This window comes from Moschus berezovskii, chromosome 7 (genome assembly GCF_049115385.1).
Source record: "Moschus berezovskii isolate FMDL1 chromosome 7, NW_MosBer_1.0, whole genome shotgun sequence".
In the NCBI taxonomy this organism is placed as follows: Eukaryota; Metazoa; Chordata; class Mammalia; order Artiodactyla; family Moschidae; genus Moschus; species Moschus berezovskii.
The window spans coordinates 97,606,807-97,623,325 of NC_142466.1; the positions used below are offsets into that span (position 1 = coordinate 97,606,807).

The window sequence follows — 16,519 nt, forward strand, 5'->3', positions numbered from 1 at the left end:
AACTCCCTAACTGATACTCATATCATTGCCCTATAAAAATATTAGCACAAACATGGCACCACCAAATGTGGCAACCTTTTGTATCCATAAGCTCTGTTCCCTTCTGTTCAAAACTTCAGCACATAAATATTTATTGGGCATCTGCTAGGTACCAAGCAAAATAATTGGTGCCCAAGGATAAAAGAAATGAATAAGTCACAGTCCTCAAACAATACTAGGATGTGTTAAGTTCTGTAAAAGAAGAGAAAGGGAGAGGGCTGAGGTTTCACAGAGCAAGTAGCGTTGATCCTGAGTGAAGTAGGGGTTAGGGAGGAGGTTGGCAGGGAAACTGGAGTAAGAGTGTGTGTTTGAGTGAGGGGCTGGGGACAATTAGTGAGCCCAACTGTAGGCTGAAGGAGCAGTGAGACAGCATTATGGGAGAAAATTAAGATTGTGGTAGAACTGGAGGATACCTGGGATTTTGAAGAGTAAGTCAAGGATGATAAAGGAAGGTTGGAATTAGATTATGAGGGTTACTTAGGGTGGTTTGAAAACAGAGCCAGAGTTAGGAATCCCAGGGGAACATTTAAGTGTGAGTCCAGAAAAGAGAAGAAAGAGCAATCAGAAAGGAAACTTAGGAGAAAGCAATGGTTCCCAAGCTAATAGAGGAAAAAAAATGTCAAGAAGGATTTGTCAAGTGCTAGGGAGAAGTTACATAAGAGGGACGTCAGAAATTGCTTATAGGATCTGAATATTGACCCCCAGATGGCAGCGCTAGAGGGAACAGCCCAATGTAGGAGACTGAAGAGAAGTCTGAGGAAGTTAAGCCAGGGAATGTAGGCTCATCTTTCCAGGAAGAACCTTTGTGAGATGCCTATCCAGGGTAAGGGTTAAGAACTGTGACCAGACCCCCAACAATGGTGCCCTTGTGGAGATTGAAGTTCAGTGTTCGTGGCTGAATGAGAATCAGAGAGGGAGATCAGACTGAGAGAGAACTTCTTAATCTGCAAACTGGCCACGGGCTTTGCACTGTGGTCTTCTGCTCACTGGGGGTGGTGCACATTTCATTTTAGAACTTATATCCGCATACGGAGGTCCTCAATCCTTGATAAGCACAGTCTCAGACCACTTTTCTCATAGTTTGCAGTGTCAGAAATGACATGATGAAACCTATTACCATTACTTTCTTAAGGGAAAATTGCTTTCGATGTATGTTTTTTTTTTTTAAAAGTCAGGAGTGGCAGGGGTACCTGTGGCTATGCAGACCAGAGCAGATGCTGTCTCAAGTCATCCTGCCATGGGGGACCCTGTCATTTGAAATAGGATTGATTTACTCTCTGCCTGTAAGATCTTTGAACATATGTTTTCTGCTACTGTTTTTCAGAATCATTTGCTGTTTCAAATAGAGAACTGTGCGATGATGAGAAAGAGTTCATACATTTTCCAGTATGTGAGGGGACCTCTCAACCTGAACCCTCGTGTTCAGCTGTCAGAATAACAGCCAATAAAAACTACAGGAGCAAAACCTCTCAGGAAGGTGCTTTAAAAAAGATGCATGAGGAAGAACACCATCAACAAATGTCCATCTTACAACTGCAGCTGATACAAATGAATGAGGTACATGTGGCCAAAATCCAGCAGATAGAGCGAGAGTGTGAGATGGCAGAGGAGGAACACAGGATAAAAATGGAAGTTCTCAATAAAAAGAAGATGTATTGGGAAAGAAAACTGCAAACTTTTACCAAGGAGTGGCCTGTTTCCTCATTTAACCGGCCCTTTCCCAATTCACCCTAAGAGACTGTGGGGGTGGCCCCCTTGTGAATTAATCTGTGTTGGCAAAGAAAGTCTGGAACACGAACTTGCGGTCAGTAACCTGTAACAGAGCTACGAACTAGGAAAATTAGAGTGGTGGTAGTCACTTAAGAATATATTCAGGTAAACAGCTGCACCCTGTGTACCCCTTCAGTGGTAAAGAAGCTGTTAGTTTTCTGAAAATTATCACTTTGAGTGCTATCATTCTGAATGTAATGTGTCTTAATTAGAATTCATACAAGAACCATGTGTGAGTGTTGTTGTTGTATTTTTTTAATCAAATGCAAGTGTGACTATAAAGGGAGTGTGGCTGGGTTTTATGGGTCTTTTTTTTTTTTTTTTTTTTAAATTAAACAGCAGACCTTTTCTACCCAAATGAATGCCCCCGCCATCGAAAGCGGCTGTCTTGGGAGGATACACATTTCTCCAGTGGTGATGCTGCGGCTCAGAATTTGCTCGAGGTCTTTCGGGAACCTCCACAAGAGCTACCGCACACTTTTCAGTTTTTCTGTGTCATCTCCTAAGTGTGGATTTTCCGTTTTTAAAACAGCCCAACACATGGAAGGTTATTTTCTAATGTGGCTCATAGACTGCCTTTTTCCCCCTTTCCTCAAAGAAGAGTTCCAGATAATGTCTCCAACAAGGGTCACTTTGTTGGAACTAAGGATGTGATTACTTTGAGAGAGAAATGTTCGTTTAGAGTTCTACATTCTGTCATGCTTATTTCTTATTTTATTAAAAGGCAAGACTTGCAATTTTATAGTCACACTGTGTATGTTTTTTAAAGGTGCTGCTTCCCCCACTGTGCTCCAGTTTTTGCCTTCCTGCTGTAGGGTCCTCCTAACTTTGTACTGCTGCGTTCATGCTTGCCCTTTGTTTTACTCTTTAACCACCTAAGGAAAGACCCTTTCCTCGCTGCTCTCCTGGTGCCAGCTAATAGTAATGCTCCATAAGCATTACACAGTTGGTATTGAACTTTTTCAGAATCCGTTACCAATAGATTTGGAAATATGGATTGATAAATGGATATTTTGACTGAGCTGTGATATAACTTCTCCTGTAGCCTGGTGTGAAAAACAGCCTGGGGAGCTGGGCATAGCAGTAGTTTAGAGAAGCAAAGTGACACGTGCCATGGCAGGTCAGCAGAGTCTGAGAATGAAATTTCAAGACTGTGTGTCGGGGAAGGAGGAGTATGTGTGGCAGAGGCTATGTAGGTAGTGTAGGAGTAGGTGTCAGGGCTTGAATTCTGAGCTTTTCTCTGCCTCAGGTGCTGTGTGACCTTGGGTAACTCCATTTAGTCTTTGGCCGTGGTGTTTCCTGTCTCTAAAACAAGGGAGTTGGTCTAGATAATGAACAGACCAACTCCTTGACTATGATGTGGTCTGCACAGTCTTGGACAACGGCTGCTAACATCATAGTTGTCTGTAGGAGATGAGTCAATGGGGAGAGTTTACTATAATGGCTAAGCTTCCTTTCATAATTTTGGAATTTGGGTCTCAGGGTCTATAAATTCAGTAAAGTACATATATACTCATATATGCATATACACTGTATAAAACTTAAATGGATATCAATTTATTATATGCACTGATCATATTTTAAATACCGTAGAGGAACCAGTTATTAAAGGGAACCCATGAAGACTGGTCTTCTTTCAAAGGAAGGATGCTTTTGTAAGGATTTGTGTTCTTAGTTTTTTACCAAATGGACCCTTTAGAGAAGAAGCATCTGGAAAAAGTCTCAAGCTTCATGGATTTATGGGAGACAAATTAGGCCAGAGAAAGGCAGGTCCTCAACACAGATGTGAACTGACAAAAGTTTGATTTGCTTCATCTATTGATCCACCTGGAAATCTTAATATGCCGATTGTGGCATGGGGCTTGAGACTGTGCGTTTCTTACAAGCTCCCAGGTTATGCCAGTTCTGCTTGTCTGGTCACCGTGATTCTGTGCAGCAAGGTTTTAGAGGGACCTGGTCTTAAAAAAAAAAAAAAAAAGCACCACCATCGGCTTAGGTACATTTTTGTATACAGCATTGTGCCATATATTATTATTCTCTCAGAATTTGCCACCTAATCACACAAATAACAATGTGGAACAACACAAAAAGAGCTCACACATATAATGGAACTGTAAAAGCATCGAACTAATTCCTAACTGAACAAATAAAGGATAATTAAACCAGCAGGCTAAAGCACGTGTTCTACTGTTAATGGTATTTATGAGTTTATAACAGTTTTCAACCGTGAGTTGCATTAGAAACGGTGGTTTATAAAAAATTTGTCTCAACAGGTTCCATTCCCAGAAGATTCAGTTGATCTGGTTTAAGGCCTGGACTTCTGTATCTTGGGAAGCTTCGCAAAGGGTGATGATGCCCAACTGAGACCCACTGGCACAGAGTTCACAGATGTGTATCATTTGGTCCTTAGTCCTGTGAAGTCCAGCAGGAGCGAGGAAGTGATGCTCAGGAGAAACATTTGCACCAGGCTGAAAGCTAGGGAATGGCAAAACAGGACCTCAGTGCCAGGTCTCCTGACTTGAAAATAGATAGCCCCACCTGCCTGCTCCCACCCCATCCCTCAAAAGCTCTGTCATGGGTTTGCTTTATCCTGAGAGCCATATGACATAAACAGCTTACTCGTGATGCCTCCACTTATGAACAGGTATATCCCAATGCATTCCACTTTTGAGCAGTTCTTTCTTTACCTGAGATGGAAATTCAGTAAACATCTCTTGGCATGTGCTGTAGAGAATTGACAGATGAGTACTAATATATGCGCTGCCCTGCCAAATCATGGACATAGCCCAGTAGGAGAGCTTGTACACAGCTGTCATGTATTTGACCAGTGCACGTCTTCTAGAGCATTTGTAGCCCAGCAGAGAGTGAAGAAGCGTGAAGGAAGGCCGCCTGGAGGAGGTAGCATTTGAGCTAAATCTTTAGAGTTGGTATTTTGGTAGGTGGAGATTCAGAAAGGAGAGGAAATTCACTAGATGTAAGATCCTGTTGAAGATTCGTGCAATGAGACATGTAATTGGGAGGACGTGGGGTAATTTCCAAATTCGGCAGTACCATGATCAAAACGGTGCTCCAGGAGGAAGATTAGAAGATGGAACTGAGTTTAGAGAAGACAAGTCCAGAAGACAAGGTAGGAGGGTTTGGCTCTAGTTAGGATCGGAGAAGGCAATGGCAAGCCACTCCAGTACTCTTGCCTAGAAAATCCCATGGACAGAGGAGCCTGGTGGGCTGCAGTCCGTGGGGTCGCTACTAGTCGGACAAGACTGAGCGACTTCACTTTCACACATTGGAGAAGGAAATGGCAACCCACTCCAGTGTTCTTGCCTGAAGAATCCCAGGGATGGCGGAGCCTGGTGGGCTGCCGTCTATGGGGTCGCACAGAGTCGGACACGACTGAAGCGACTTAGCAGCAGCAGGATGAGATGATGGGAGGACCTAGATGAGGCTGTAGTGCAAAATGAGAGAGACCGATGTGAAGGGCAGGAGTGGAATCACTCGGGCTTGGCAGCAGATTTCTTGTTGAAGCGGATGACCAGGGTTTTGAAGTCGATGGCTGAAAGAATGATGCTGATTGAAATAAAGAAAAGATGCATGTGGCTGACAATGTCCTAGGAGAAGCCTGGACACAAACTAGTGCGGTTGCTGCCATTCAGCCTGGAACACCAGCTCCTCTCATCGCCTCTTTGGCTGTCACCTCTTTGCTCTGACTTCTGCCACTTCAGCTGCCCGTGCCGCCTCTTGCACCTGTTCAGCTGACATTTTAACCCCTCCCCGCTGGGTCCTCATCACCCGACTCATTTGGTGCTGTCTCCTCCACTGCAGCTAGTGGTGTATCAGTCACCGTCTCTTATAAAGGCTTCACATTTGAAAGGTTAGGAAAGACTATCGTTGACCCTTAGCAACTGCGGGCCTAAGGGCACCAACACACCCTAGCTGTGGAAAATCCGCCTGTAACTTTACAGTCAGCTCCGTATCTGCAATTCTGCATCTGGGGATTCAACCAACCGCAGATGGTGTCGTCCTATGGTACCCAGCTATTGAAAACAATTTGAATATAAGTGAACCTGCGCAGTTCAAACCTGTGTTGTTCAAGAGTCAACTGATTGCTTTTATCTTGGGCTTCAGTTCTCTCCTAGTTTTTAGCCACACGTTTCAGGGTATTTTTTAAGCGTCCCTTGATGTCTAAGAGGCACTGACTGAGAGGCTAATTCCCACGTATGCCTATTACAGCCCCTTTACAATAATCAAACAGAATCCTACCTTATTATGCATTAGAAATTAGGAAGTGTTTTAGGAACTTTTCAGGGAGAATCTTAAAATACATTGTTTTCATTATTATTTTTTTTTAAGACAAGAGCCAACAGAAGGAAAGAGGCATGGTGGGGCAGTGTATTTGAGTTGTCAACAGCTTCTGCGGTGTCGGGTCAATTACATCAGCACTTGGTCTGGACCAGGGGAGAGGAATGGTTCTGCCTCCCGGGAATGTCAGAAGGACCTGATAATTATATTTGGCAAAGCCATGAAGAGTGACTCTGTAATGTCATTCCAAAGAATTACTCTTTTAATGGCATCTCTGGATGTCTGAGCTGTTCAAATGGAATAGCACTTCTTTTCTGCTGCGTTTTTCCTTTCTGCTGGGCTGTTTCCCAGCTGGTCCTCTTGTTCTTCCTTGCCCTTTTCTGTCTTCTGCCTTCCCAACCCTGTTTCTGCAGCCCCTCCTTCTGCACCCACGACAGTTTCTGCTGACCCCTGTTTTCGAGTTGGAGTCACCCGAGAATGTGTATGAGGGAGACACTTGCCACCACGCAGCATCCCGAACATGTGGTATCAACAAGGTGAAGTGTGTAGCCTTAGACTAGCCGTAATATCGACCATCTGCTTCCTTGCGGCATCCGCTCCTTCTGTGTTGGTGGAACTCAGATGTCACGGGAAAGGTCACCAGTGATTCATGACTGCAACAGATTCTTTTCCTAATTGTGCCATATGTTATGCCCTTCAACACAACTTACTAATCTCTGCCTCAGTTTCTCCATTGTGAAAGTGGTGTGATACTTATCTACCTCCCTTGAATGTTGTAAAGATTAGTCTATGGTAGTAAAGCACTTTTGAAATAAAGAGTGATGTAAAGCGTTTTAATATTATTGTTGTCATTGTGACATGGATGCAACCCTGTAGAGATGCTGCTCTGTAGGGGAAGAACCCCAAGGATACCATGCTTTAGGAATACCCACTATAGAAAATTTCCCTAACAGATACCAGAGTGATTTTGGAGGGTATATGAAAAATTTCACCATAGAATTTCTTTAAACGGCGCTTTGGTTCATTTAGAATGAGATTTGATTAAAGAAGAGTGATTTATGTAAGATTTTTAAAGAACATATCTATTGAACCTCTATTACCTAATATAAAGTAGGGTTTGCAAGCTGATTATTAACCTAACAGTGCAGTTTATCATCATTAGGTGGAAAACTTCTATTTCTACATTCTCCAGATGCCCAGATTTTGTGTGTGAAGGTTTTTTCACTGTTGCCACTGATTAGAGTGGACAGAATGGGGCTCCTGCTACTCCTGAGTGAGGGGATCAACAGCTCCAGTTCCACTTGAAAAATATTCTCACAGCACTGCCAGTGTGGAGGGGAAGACTCACCACGTATGTTCATCAAGAGTGGAAGGTTCTCTAGCCATAAACTTGAGTTCCCTGTCATAACTCCTGGTAACCGTTAAGAGATTTAATTAGGTTCTGGTCTGAGTTTTCTCTTTTATGGGTTTGTTGGGAAAAAAAAATTACAAACCCTGCTGTTTAACAAATTGGTTGTTTTCCATCAAAAGGACCTGTTATAATGGAACTACTGTAAGCAGCAGAAGTTAAGGTCCCAGGGAAATCCCTGGTGGTCCAATGGTTAGGATTCTACGCTTCCACTGCCTGGTGCCTAGGTTTGATCCCTAGTAAAGGAACTAAGATCCCACAGGCTGTGCAGTGCAGCAAAAAATAGTTAAGGTTCCAGTTCTTTTTTGCCTCATCATCTGGTTTAGATTCTAGAGCAACTGAGAAGGAAACTCTGCTCTGCTGGTGAGGTGCATGTGGTTCTAGATTTTTATCCTTGAACCTCAGAGAGTTTTTGGGTGGGCTGGTGTTATACTTTCTGCAGGAATGGAAGGTGGTCACTCTAGTCACTCAGCCTTTGGGAAGTCTGGGGGCACTGCTGGGGTCGCTTGGAGCCCCAAGCTGCAGGGTATGAGCTGTTCAGGGGAAGCCCTTCCCAAGGTGACAGCAGAAGGACGAGAGGGCAAGTCCACCTGTGAAAGCACATTTCAAGTGTCAGTGTGACAGCTGCTAATATCTCCTTGGCCAAGGCAAGACATGTGATTGAGCCAAAAGACGGGGGTAGGGAAGTAGATGCCTCTTAAGCAGGTGAGGGGGAGGATTCCCTGGTGGCTTGGATGGTAAGGAATCTGCCTGCAATTCAGGAGACCCAGGTTCGATCCCTGGTTCAAGAAGATCCCCTGGAGAAGGGACTGACAACCCACTCCAGTATTCTTGCCTGGAGAATTCCACGGACAGAAGAGCCTGGTGGGCTAAAGCCCACAGGGTTGCAGAGAGTCAGACACGACTGAGCAACTAAGCATGAAGCTGGTGAGGGGAGGAGGTGAAAAATTTGCATGGTAATTTCATCTACTACAGTGACACAAGTAGGGAGGCTATGAGTGGAATACCAAGGAGTTGAGATTAGATGATAAACTGAGAACAGAGAATTTAGGGGGGAAATAACATCCCAGTTCCTTCCTCTTTTCTTTTTTGGAGGGAGAGGCTTTAAAATACATATCCTAGGGCTGTTAGACTAAATGAGTACTTGTATGTATTTAGAACAAAGCTTGGCACACAGACACTAAGTTTTAGTTGTTTTTTTTTTTTTTTCTCTTAAGGTCATATGGCTTCTAAATGGGGCCAGAGAGATTTGAACCCAAGTGGCCTTACTCTGGAGCTCATGCTTTTAAGAATCAGAATACAGTCTTTCTATTCAGAGCCTGCATTCAAGCCTTTGCTTTACAAAGAACTTCCCTGAACTTCCCTGGTGGCTCAGATGGTAAAGCATCTGCCTACAATGCGGAAGAGCCGGGTTCAATCCCTGGGTTGGGAAGATCTCCTGGAGAAGGAAATGGCAATCCACTCCAGTATTCTTGCTTGGAAAATCCCATGGATGGAAGAGCCTGGTAGCTACAGTCCATGGGGTCACAAAGAGTTGGATACGACTGAGCAACTCCACTTTCACTTTCACTTACAAAGAACATGGCCTCCTGAATATTAGATCATCATCTGTAAAATACCTACTTTCCAAGATTGCCAAAATGATTACATGAGAATATAAACATGAAAGGGCCACACAAACTATACAAGCCACCCCCCCAGAACCCTGCACCTTTCTTCTGATATTCTGTGTCATAGGCCAATCCAAGACTCTCTTCTTCCATCACGAAACTTCATCTTAATTTCTCCCTCCAGCCTCTCCTTTCTGTGACAATCCCTGAACACACTCATCACCTCTCAGTTTCAGAGCCAGGATCTGTGAAACTACTTCTGTTGATCCCTCTACCTGGAATGCTGTCAGCCTTTCTACAACCTTTCCCCATCACTTGCTAAAGTGTTATCCATCCTTAAAGGTCAAGTGATACCAGGATGCACTCCTGTAACCTGGCCTCTGGACCCACTCATCACTCTCTGGATTAATATAATTCCCTTGTGTGTAAAATAAGAGTGTTGGAGGAGAGGATCTCTAAATTCCCTTCCCCTGTTCTGATTAATCTGATTCTGAAGTTAATCTTTTCACTTTACTGCATGTAATACAAGTTTTCAGTTTACTGTTCTCCTTAAAAGATAATGTGTATATGTGTGTGAGTGCGAAGTTGCTTCAGTTGTGTCCAACTCTTTGCGACCCTATTGACTGTAGCCTGGTAGGCTCCTCTGTCCATGGGATTCTCCAGGCAAGAATACTGGAGTGGATTGCCATGCCCTCCTCCAGGGGATCTTCCCCAGCCAGGTATCGAACCTGTGTCTCTTATGTCTCCTGCATTGGGAGACAGATTATTTACAACTAGTGCCACTTGGAATGCCCAATGTGTACATAAATGGAATTCAAATAATCCATCCAAGTGGGTCAACTTCAAAGTTGAAAATGCTGTCTGTGAAAGTTATTGAATTAGCATAATGATTATACTTAAACTGTTTCTAAAATAAACCAAATACAAGCAATACAAGAATTTCTATATAAGGCGTACATAAAGGTTGTTGGTTCCCAAAATGTAATTTTCCCAATAAGATGTAATTAGCTGCTGTTTACTTTAGCTCTTTTAAATTGCCACTTCTATAGATTATAGAATTCTTCTATTTTACAAATTGCCCTGTTCTAAGGTAGAACGTGTAGATCTTTGTATATGCTTTTAACACTTCATCAGTTGCTTTCAGGAGATGATATCTGTTGTGAACATCCAGGGCTGCCTAGAAACCTGTTTCAAAGGATGGAAGTTAGCATTTGTTGAATATCTTCTATGGGCCCTAAGTGTGTTCATATGTTATTTTATTCTTAAAATACTCTGTAGGAGTAGGAATATTATCCATATTTTAAAGATAATGAAATGACGCTTAGAGAGGTTAAGTGTCATTCAAAGTCAGATACCAAAAGTTCTACAGATGGTTACACAACAACGTGAATGTACTTTACATCACTGAACTTTACACTTAAAAATGGCGAAGATGTTGACTTTTATGGTATTTCACTGCAATAAAAAAATTGCATATTTAGCTCAACTAGATTTAGATCCCGAGTTAGTATGATTTGATTAGTCTGTTTATGGCTGGTTATGTTTATCAACATGTTAGGAACGATGAGCCAGAAACAAGATGAAGCAGAGAGAAGAGCTACACGAGGTTAAAGGTAACAGTAGTGGCAAAGGTGAGACCAGTTCTTCTGACCGCAAGCTGACAATCAATGACCAAAGTGAAAGAGAGGTCACCCATCTGTCTTGTGGTGCTTCCCAAATGTTGTGCGTTAGAATCACCTGGGCATCTTGTTGAAAACGTAGATTCCAATTCAGTAAGTCTGGAGTAGAGCCAGATTTTGCATTCCCAACAACCTTCCAGGGGCTAGTGAAGTTGCCCATCTATGGACCAAACATTGAGTAGCAAGGATTTTAGATCACAGTAATTACTATGGCAGGCTCAGTGGTAAAGAATCTGCCTGCCAATACAGGAGACACAGGTTCTATCCCTGGGCTGGGAAGATCCCCTAGAGAAGGAAATGGCAACCCCCTCCAGTTTTCTTCCCTGGGAAATCCCATGGACAGAGGAGCCTGTAGGGCTATAGTCCATGGGGTCACAAAGAGTTGGACACGACTGAGTGACTAAACAACAACAATGTCCTCGGTGGCTCCCTAAGTGTTTCAGATCTCTTGCATCAGAGAATCTGGTGTGCTTCTCCAAAGCAAGTTCTGGACCAGTACCCAGACCTACTGAAATCAGAATCTCTGAGGGCAAGACTGGGAATCTACACTTTTAACAAGCTTCCCTGTTGCTTGGCAGGTGTAATAAAGCTCAAGAACCATTGCTAACAGGACATCACGATAGTGTGACTTCCATTCCCATTTCCAGTTTATAAAGTCTTTTCCTATCCTGTTTCTCCTGTGCCTGGACCGCAGGATGACAAAGGCAATATTATTACCCCCACTTTGCAGATGAGGAAACAGACACCTCCACAGGTTAAGTGCTAGACACAAAGGTCTTCAACTCCCAGAGAGTTTTCTTTTTATTTCGTGGCCCTGTCTCCCATTTTACCATATATTCACTTATACTCCTACACAAATTAGAAATTCTTTTATGTCTAAAATGCTTTGCAGAGCAGTTTTCTTGCTATGATGCTTTTAAAGATTTCTATCTAATTTAGCATATTAAGAAGCACAAAAAGCTATCCAAGGTCATGGCAAAAAAATATGTTTGAAGTAATGAAATAAATTGCATTGAATTTTTAAAAAATCCTTTTTTTAATCCTTCACCTAGGTTCACCAATTGTTAACAGTTTGCTTTTCTCGCTCTTGGAACTACTTGAAAGTTGCAGACTTTGACACTTCACCATTTAATTCTTCAGCGTGCTCCTACATCCACAATTCCATTATTACATGGAAGAAAATTAATATTAACTTAGTAATATCTTCTGAGTTACCACATAATATCTATATGTAGTCTACATTCACATTTCTCTAGTTGTCTTAAGAATGTCTTTTATTGCTGTTTATTTTCTCAGATCCAATCAAGGTTTATTGCATTTGGTTGTTTTGTGTCTTTAGCCTAATTTAATTTAGAAGAAACCTCTTTCCTTTATTATTTCTCCTGACATTAAATTTCTTTTAAAGTCCAGGCCTCGTCAGTGTGCCCCATGTTCTGGATTTATTTGATTACTTCCTTGTGATTAGATTCAGGTTAAACTTCTTTGGCAAGACTATCTTAGAGATAATGTCACCTATCTCTCATTACATCTTTTCTGGAGCCATGTGGTCAAAAGCTGCCCCACCATTGGTGAGGCTAAATTTGATTACCTGGCAAAGGCAGCATCTACTAGATTTTTCCATTATGAAGTTATCTCCTTTTGTTTATAGTTAATAAGTTATCTGTGGGGTGATATTTTGAGACTACGTGAATATCCTGTCCCCTACAACCTTTCACCCCACAGTTTTAGCATCCATTGGTGATCATTACTCAAATCAGTTATTTCATGGTGATTGCAAAATGGTGATTAAATCACTCTTGACCATTTGCCAGCATTTGAAATGGCAACCCACTCCAGTATTCTTGCCTGGAGAATCCCAGGGACGGACGAGCTTGGCAGGCTACAGTCCATGGGGTGGAAAAGAGTCAGACACAGCTGAGCGACTATCACTTTCACTTCTACAGAATAGAAGCCATGCTAGATTGGAGAGAATCTGAATGTAGGTTACCTCGAGTCACACTGACTACTCAGAAAGCAAAGGGTCCACTTTGCCCAAACTTTCTTTTTTTTTTTTTTTATATCTAAAAAAGAATTTTATTAAAAAAGCACAAATGCAAAGAAATGAACAGAGGAAAATTTATGCGTCGAACCTGGACTGGTCACTTATGATAATATACATGCTACAATTCCACTCTCTCCAATCATTCCACCTTCACCCTCTCCCACAGAGTCCCAAAGACTGTTCTAAATGCCTATGTCTCTTTTGCAGTCTCTTATACAGGGTTCAGGTTACCATTTTTCTAAATTCCATATATATGCGTTAATATACGGTATTGATGTTCCTCTTTCTGGCTTACTTCACTCTGTATAATTGGCTCCAATTTCATCCACCTCATTAAAACTGATTCTCTTTCTTAAGAGACCATTTTCCTTAGAACTCTTATAAGTCAGTTTAAAGAAAAAGGAACTTTTTACATAAGACAGAGAATGCAACTGCCCACAGTAACGATGGTAATGCAGATTGCAGTGGAACAGCCTAGAAGGAGCTGATGGAGATTATAGTGGGGCCAAAGGTGCCTCCAGCTACCTTTGGATGCAGCACCCCACTCCGACTGCCCCCCCCCCAAAATCCCACTCCGCCCTGCCCCCTTTCTTTTCAGAGAGACACTGAAACCAAGATTCAGGATGTTCCCCGGTGTCTCAATACTGTATCTACAACCCCCATGTCACCTTCCACTCTTCTATCTTGTTTCAAAGAAGAAAGTGTCCTCCTCAAAAGTCAGTGCCTCCATCTGCACTTTGAATTCCACACCTCCTTGTCTTCTCAAGAACCTTACACTCCTGATTATCCTTTTCCCTGTGTTGTACAGTCAACTCCCCCAGCCCAGGATCTTTATCATTGTTTCAAATATTTCACAGTCTCATCTCAAGAAGTCCCTCCTCCACCCAGCCACCTCTAGTTTTGTTTCTCTTCTCTTCACAGTCAAGCTGTCCAAACGTTCTGTTTCTACTTCCTACTTCCTACTCATTTCTCAGAAGGCTCCAATCTGGATCCTGCCCCTACAATTTCACCAAATGGCTCTTGCTTAGATCACTGATGACTTCAAAGGAATATATCCATTGGACACTATTCTGGACTCATTTTGCTTGAACTTTCAGCAGCATTTGACTAGGTGGGCATGTCCTCCTTCTTGAAACATTTTGTTCCTTGGTAACTGTGACCCTGTTCTTTCCTGGTTTCCTTCTAATTTTCTGGCAGTTCTTTCACATTTCCCATCATTGGAGATCCTCAGGGATTCAGCCTAGACCCTCTTCTTTCTTTTTTTAAAGTTAATTTTTAATGGGGTATATAGCTGCTTTGTGATCCAATGGACTGTAGCCCGCCAGGCTCCTCTGCCCATGGGGTTTTCCAGGCAAGAATACTGGAGTGAGCTGCCATTTCCTTCTCCAGGGGATCTTCCCAATCCAGGGATTGAACCTGGATCTCCCATTCTGCAGGCAGTCTCTTTACTTTCTGAGCCACCAGCGAAACCTTGTAGCCTTTCCTTTCTCCAGGATATCTTCCCAACCCAGGGATGGAATCCAGGTCTCCATCATTGCAGGCGTGTTCTTTACCAACTGAGCTACCAGGGAAGCCCAAGAATACTGGAGTGGGTAGCCTATCCCTTCGCCAGCGGATCTTCCTGACCCAGGAATCAACCCGGGGTCTTCTGCATTGCAGGTGGATTCTTTACCAACTGAGCTATCAGGGAAGCCCTCTCTCTCTTTTTTTTTTAATTAATTTTTATTAGAGTATATAGTTGCTTTACAATGTTGTGTTAGTTTCTGCTATAGAGCAAAGTGAATCAGCTATATGTATACATAAATCCCCTGATTTTTGGATTTCCTTCCCATTTAGGTCACCATAGAACATTGAGTAGATTTCCCTAACCTGGGCCCTCTCCTAATTTTATAGTAAGTTTACCTTTGAATGGGGGCTAGGAGGACTAACGCCCCTCACAGTTGAAAATCTGAATATAACTTTACAGTTGGCCCTCCGTATCCACAGCTCTGCATTTAAGGAGTCAACCAACCTTTTATGGTGTAGTACCATAGTACCTATTTATTTAAAAAACAAAAAACTGAGTGGACTCTTGTAGTTCAAACCCATGTTTTTCAAGGGTCAACTGTATCTTATACACTTTTAAGATGTCACACTGATTTCCATGACTTCAATTAATTTTTATTTGATGTCTTCCATACTAATGTGTTCCGTGTAAATCTCTCAGGAGCAACAGACTTATAAATCCAACTGGTATTGGATGTCCTGGTGACAGATACCTCACTGGCCCCTCAAACTCAGTGTGCCTACAGCTGAGCCCATCATCCTCTCCCAAACCTGCTTTTTCTTCAGAATTGGCCATTTTAGTAAATATCCTTGAACCTAGGGATAACCACGGCTTGACAATTTCTCTCCTTCACTCCCACTTGTAGTCAGTCACCAAATTCTGTTGATTTTACCCCCTTAAGCTAATTCCTTTACTTATCCTCATCTTCCCTAGTTTCAAGCCACCGTGATCCCTTACCTAGACTACTGCAATTTTTCTCCTGTGGTTTTCTTGAGTACATTTTGCCTTTCCAATCCATTATGCACACTACAGCCCAAGCTATTTTTCAACAGTGTCATTGAGATATAATTAACATACCTTACGGTTCATGCAGATAACCAAGTACTCTTTTTTTTGAAACTGAAATATAGTTGATTTACAATGTTTCATAACCAAGTAATCTTTTAAAGACATAAATCTGAGCAGGATATTCTCCATTCATAATCATAGGATCAAATATGAATCCTTACTCTGGCTTAAAAGGCCCTATGCGGTCTGGTCTCTAACTTCCACGCTTTGTGTCATTTGCCTCCTCAGTCTTCAGGTTTCAACCACAGCTGCCTTTTCTCTGCTTCTTAAACTTGCCATATTCTTATCATTTACAGGTTGAACGTCCTTCATAGAATACTGTTCCCTCTCTACTCCCTTTTAACTCTTCATCAGTCTTCCAGGATTGCCTTAAATATCACTTCTTAGGGGAAGCTTTTCTTATACTAGTACCCAACCCCTTGGGGTTATGGCCCCTGTCTGATGCTTTCACACATCCTTCACAAAATCCTTCATTACTGAAATCTGCCATCTAAAGTCTGACTTCCTGTCAGACAATAAGGCAAGGACTGTGTCTATCTGGTTTACCTCTGCCTCCTCACTGCCTAACATGGTTGCCTGGCATGTAATGGGCAATCTCTCTATATTGTTGGATGAATGCTGGATGAATGGCACTACTGCCCTTGCTCTCCATGCCCTACTCTGCCCCCTGTTCCCACTGTTGTTGAAATCACCACTATCAGAGCTCCCCAAGGTCTCTCCACTCTTGTTCTGCTTTGAGAGAAACAGCTTTAGTGTGTGGTCTTGCGGTTTCACCTTTACAACTCCCTTCAGTAGGAACCCAGACTAAGAGCTGAATCTAACTATGTTGATCCCGATGATGAGTTCCAAGGCCATCAGACTGTAGGGAATAATTTTCAACTGGTTGCCAAGGGAGAAAGAGAAAGAAAATCACCGACCTCATTCAAGCTCACATGTACATGTACTGATGAGTTGCTCTATACAGTGATGTGTGCATGGATACACACATGTAAATGTGCATGTACAAACACAGGGTCCAGCTGTCACACTCAAATATGCAAGCATACACACTCCCAGAGGCAA

The 16,519-nt window shown here is 42.5% G+C and overlaps 1 protein-coding gene across 10 annotated transcripts in view; it reads left to right on the plus strand.

Moving 5' to 3' along the window:
• Positions 1-16,519, plus strand: part of TMEFF1 (transmembrane protein with EGF like and two follistatin like domains 1) — a 151,552-nt gene that overhangs the window by 31,087 nt on the left and 103,946 nt on the right. Inside the window, exon 3 of one of the 10 annotated variants that reach the window (XM_088838201.1) lies at positions 1,364-3,793. The exons of the other annotated variants lie outside the window; for them this stretch is intronic. Within the exon in view, the coding sequence (XP_088694327.1) occupies positions 1,364-1,773 (410 nt within the window). The 3' untranslated portion in view covers positions 1,774-3,793. Of the gene's footprint in view, positions 1-1,363; positions 3,794-16,519 lie in introns of those variants that run through there. 10 annotated transcript variants of the gene reach the window in all.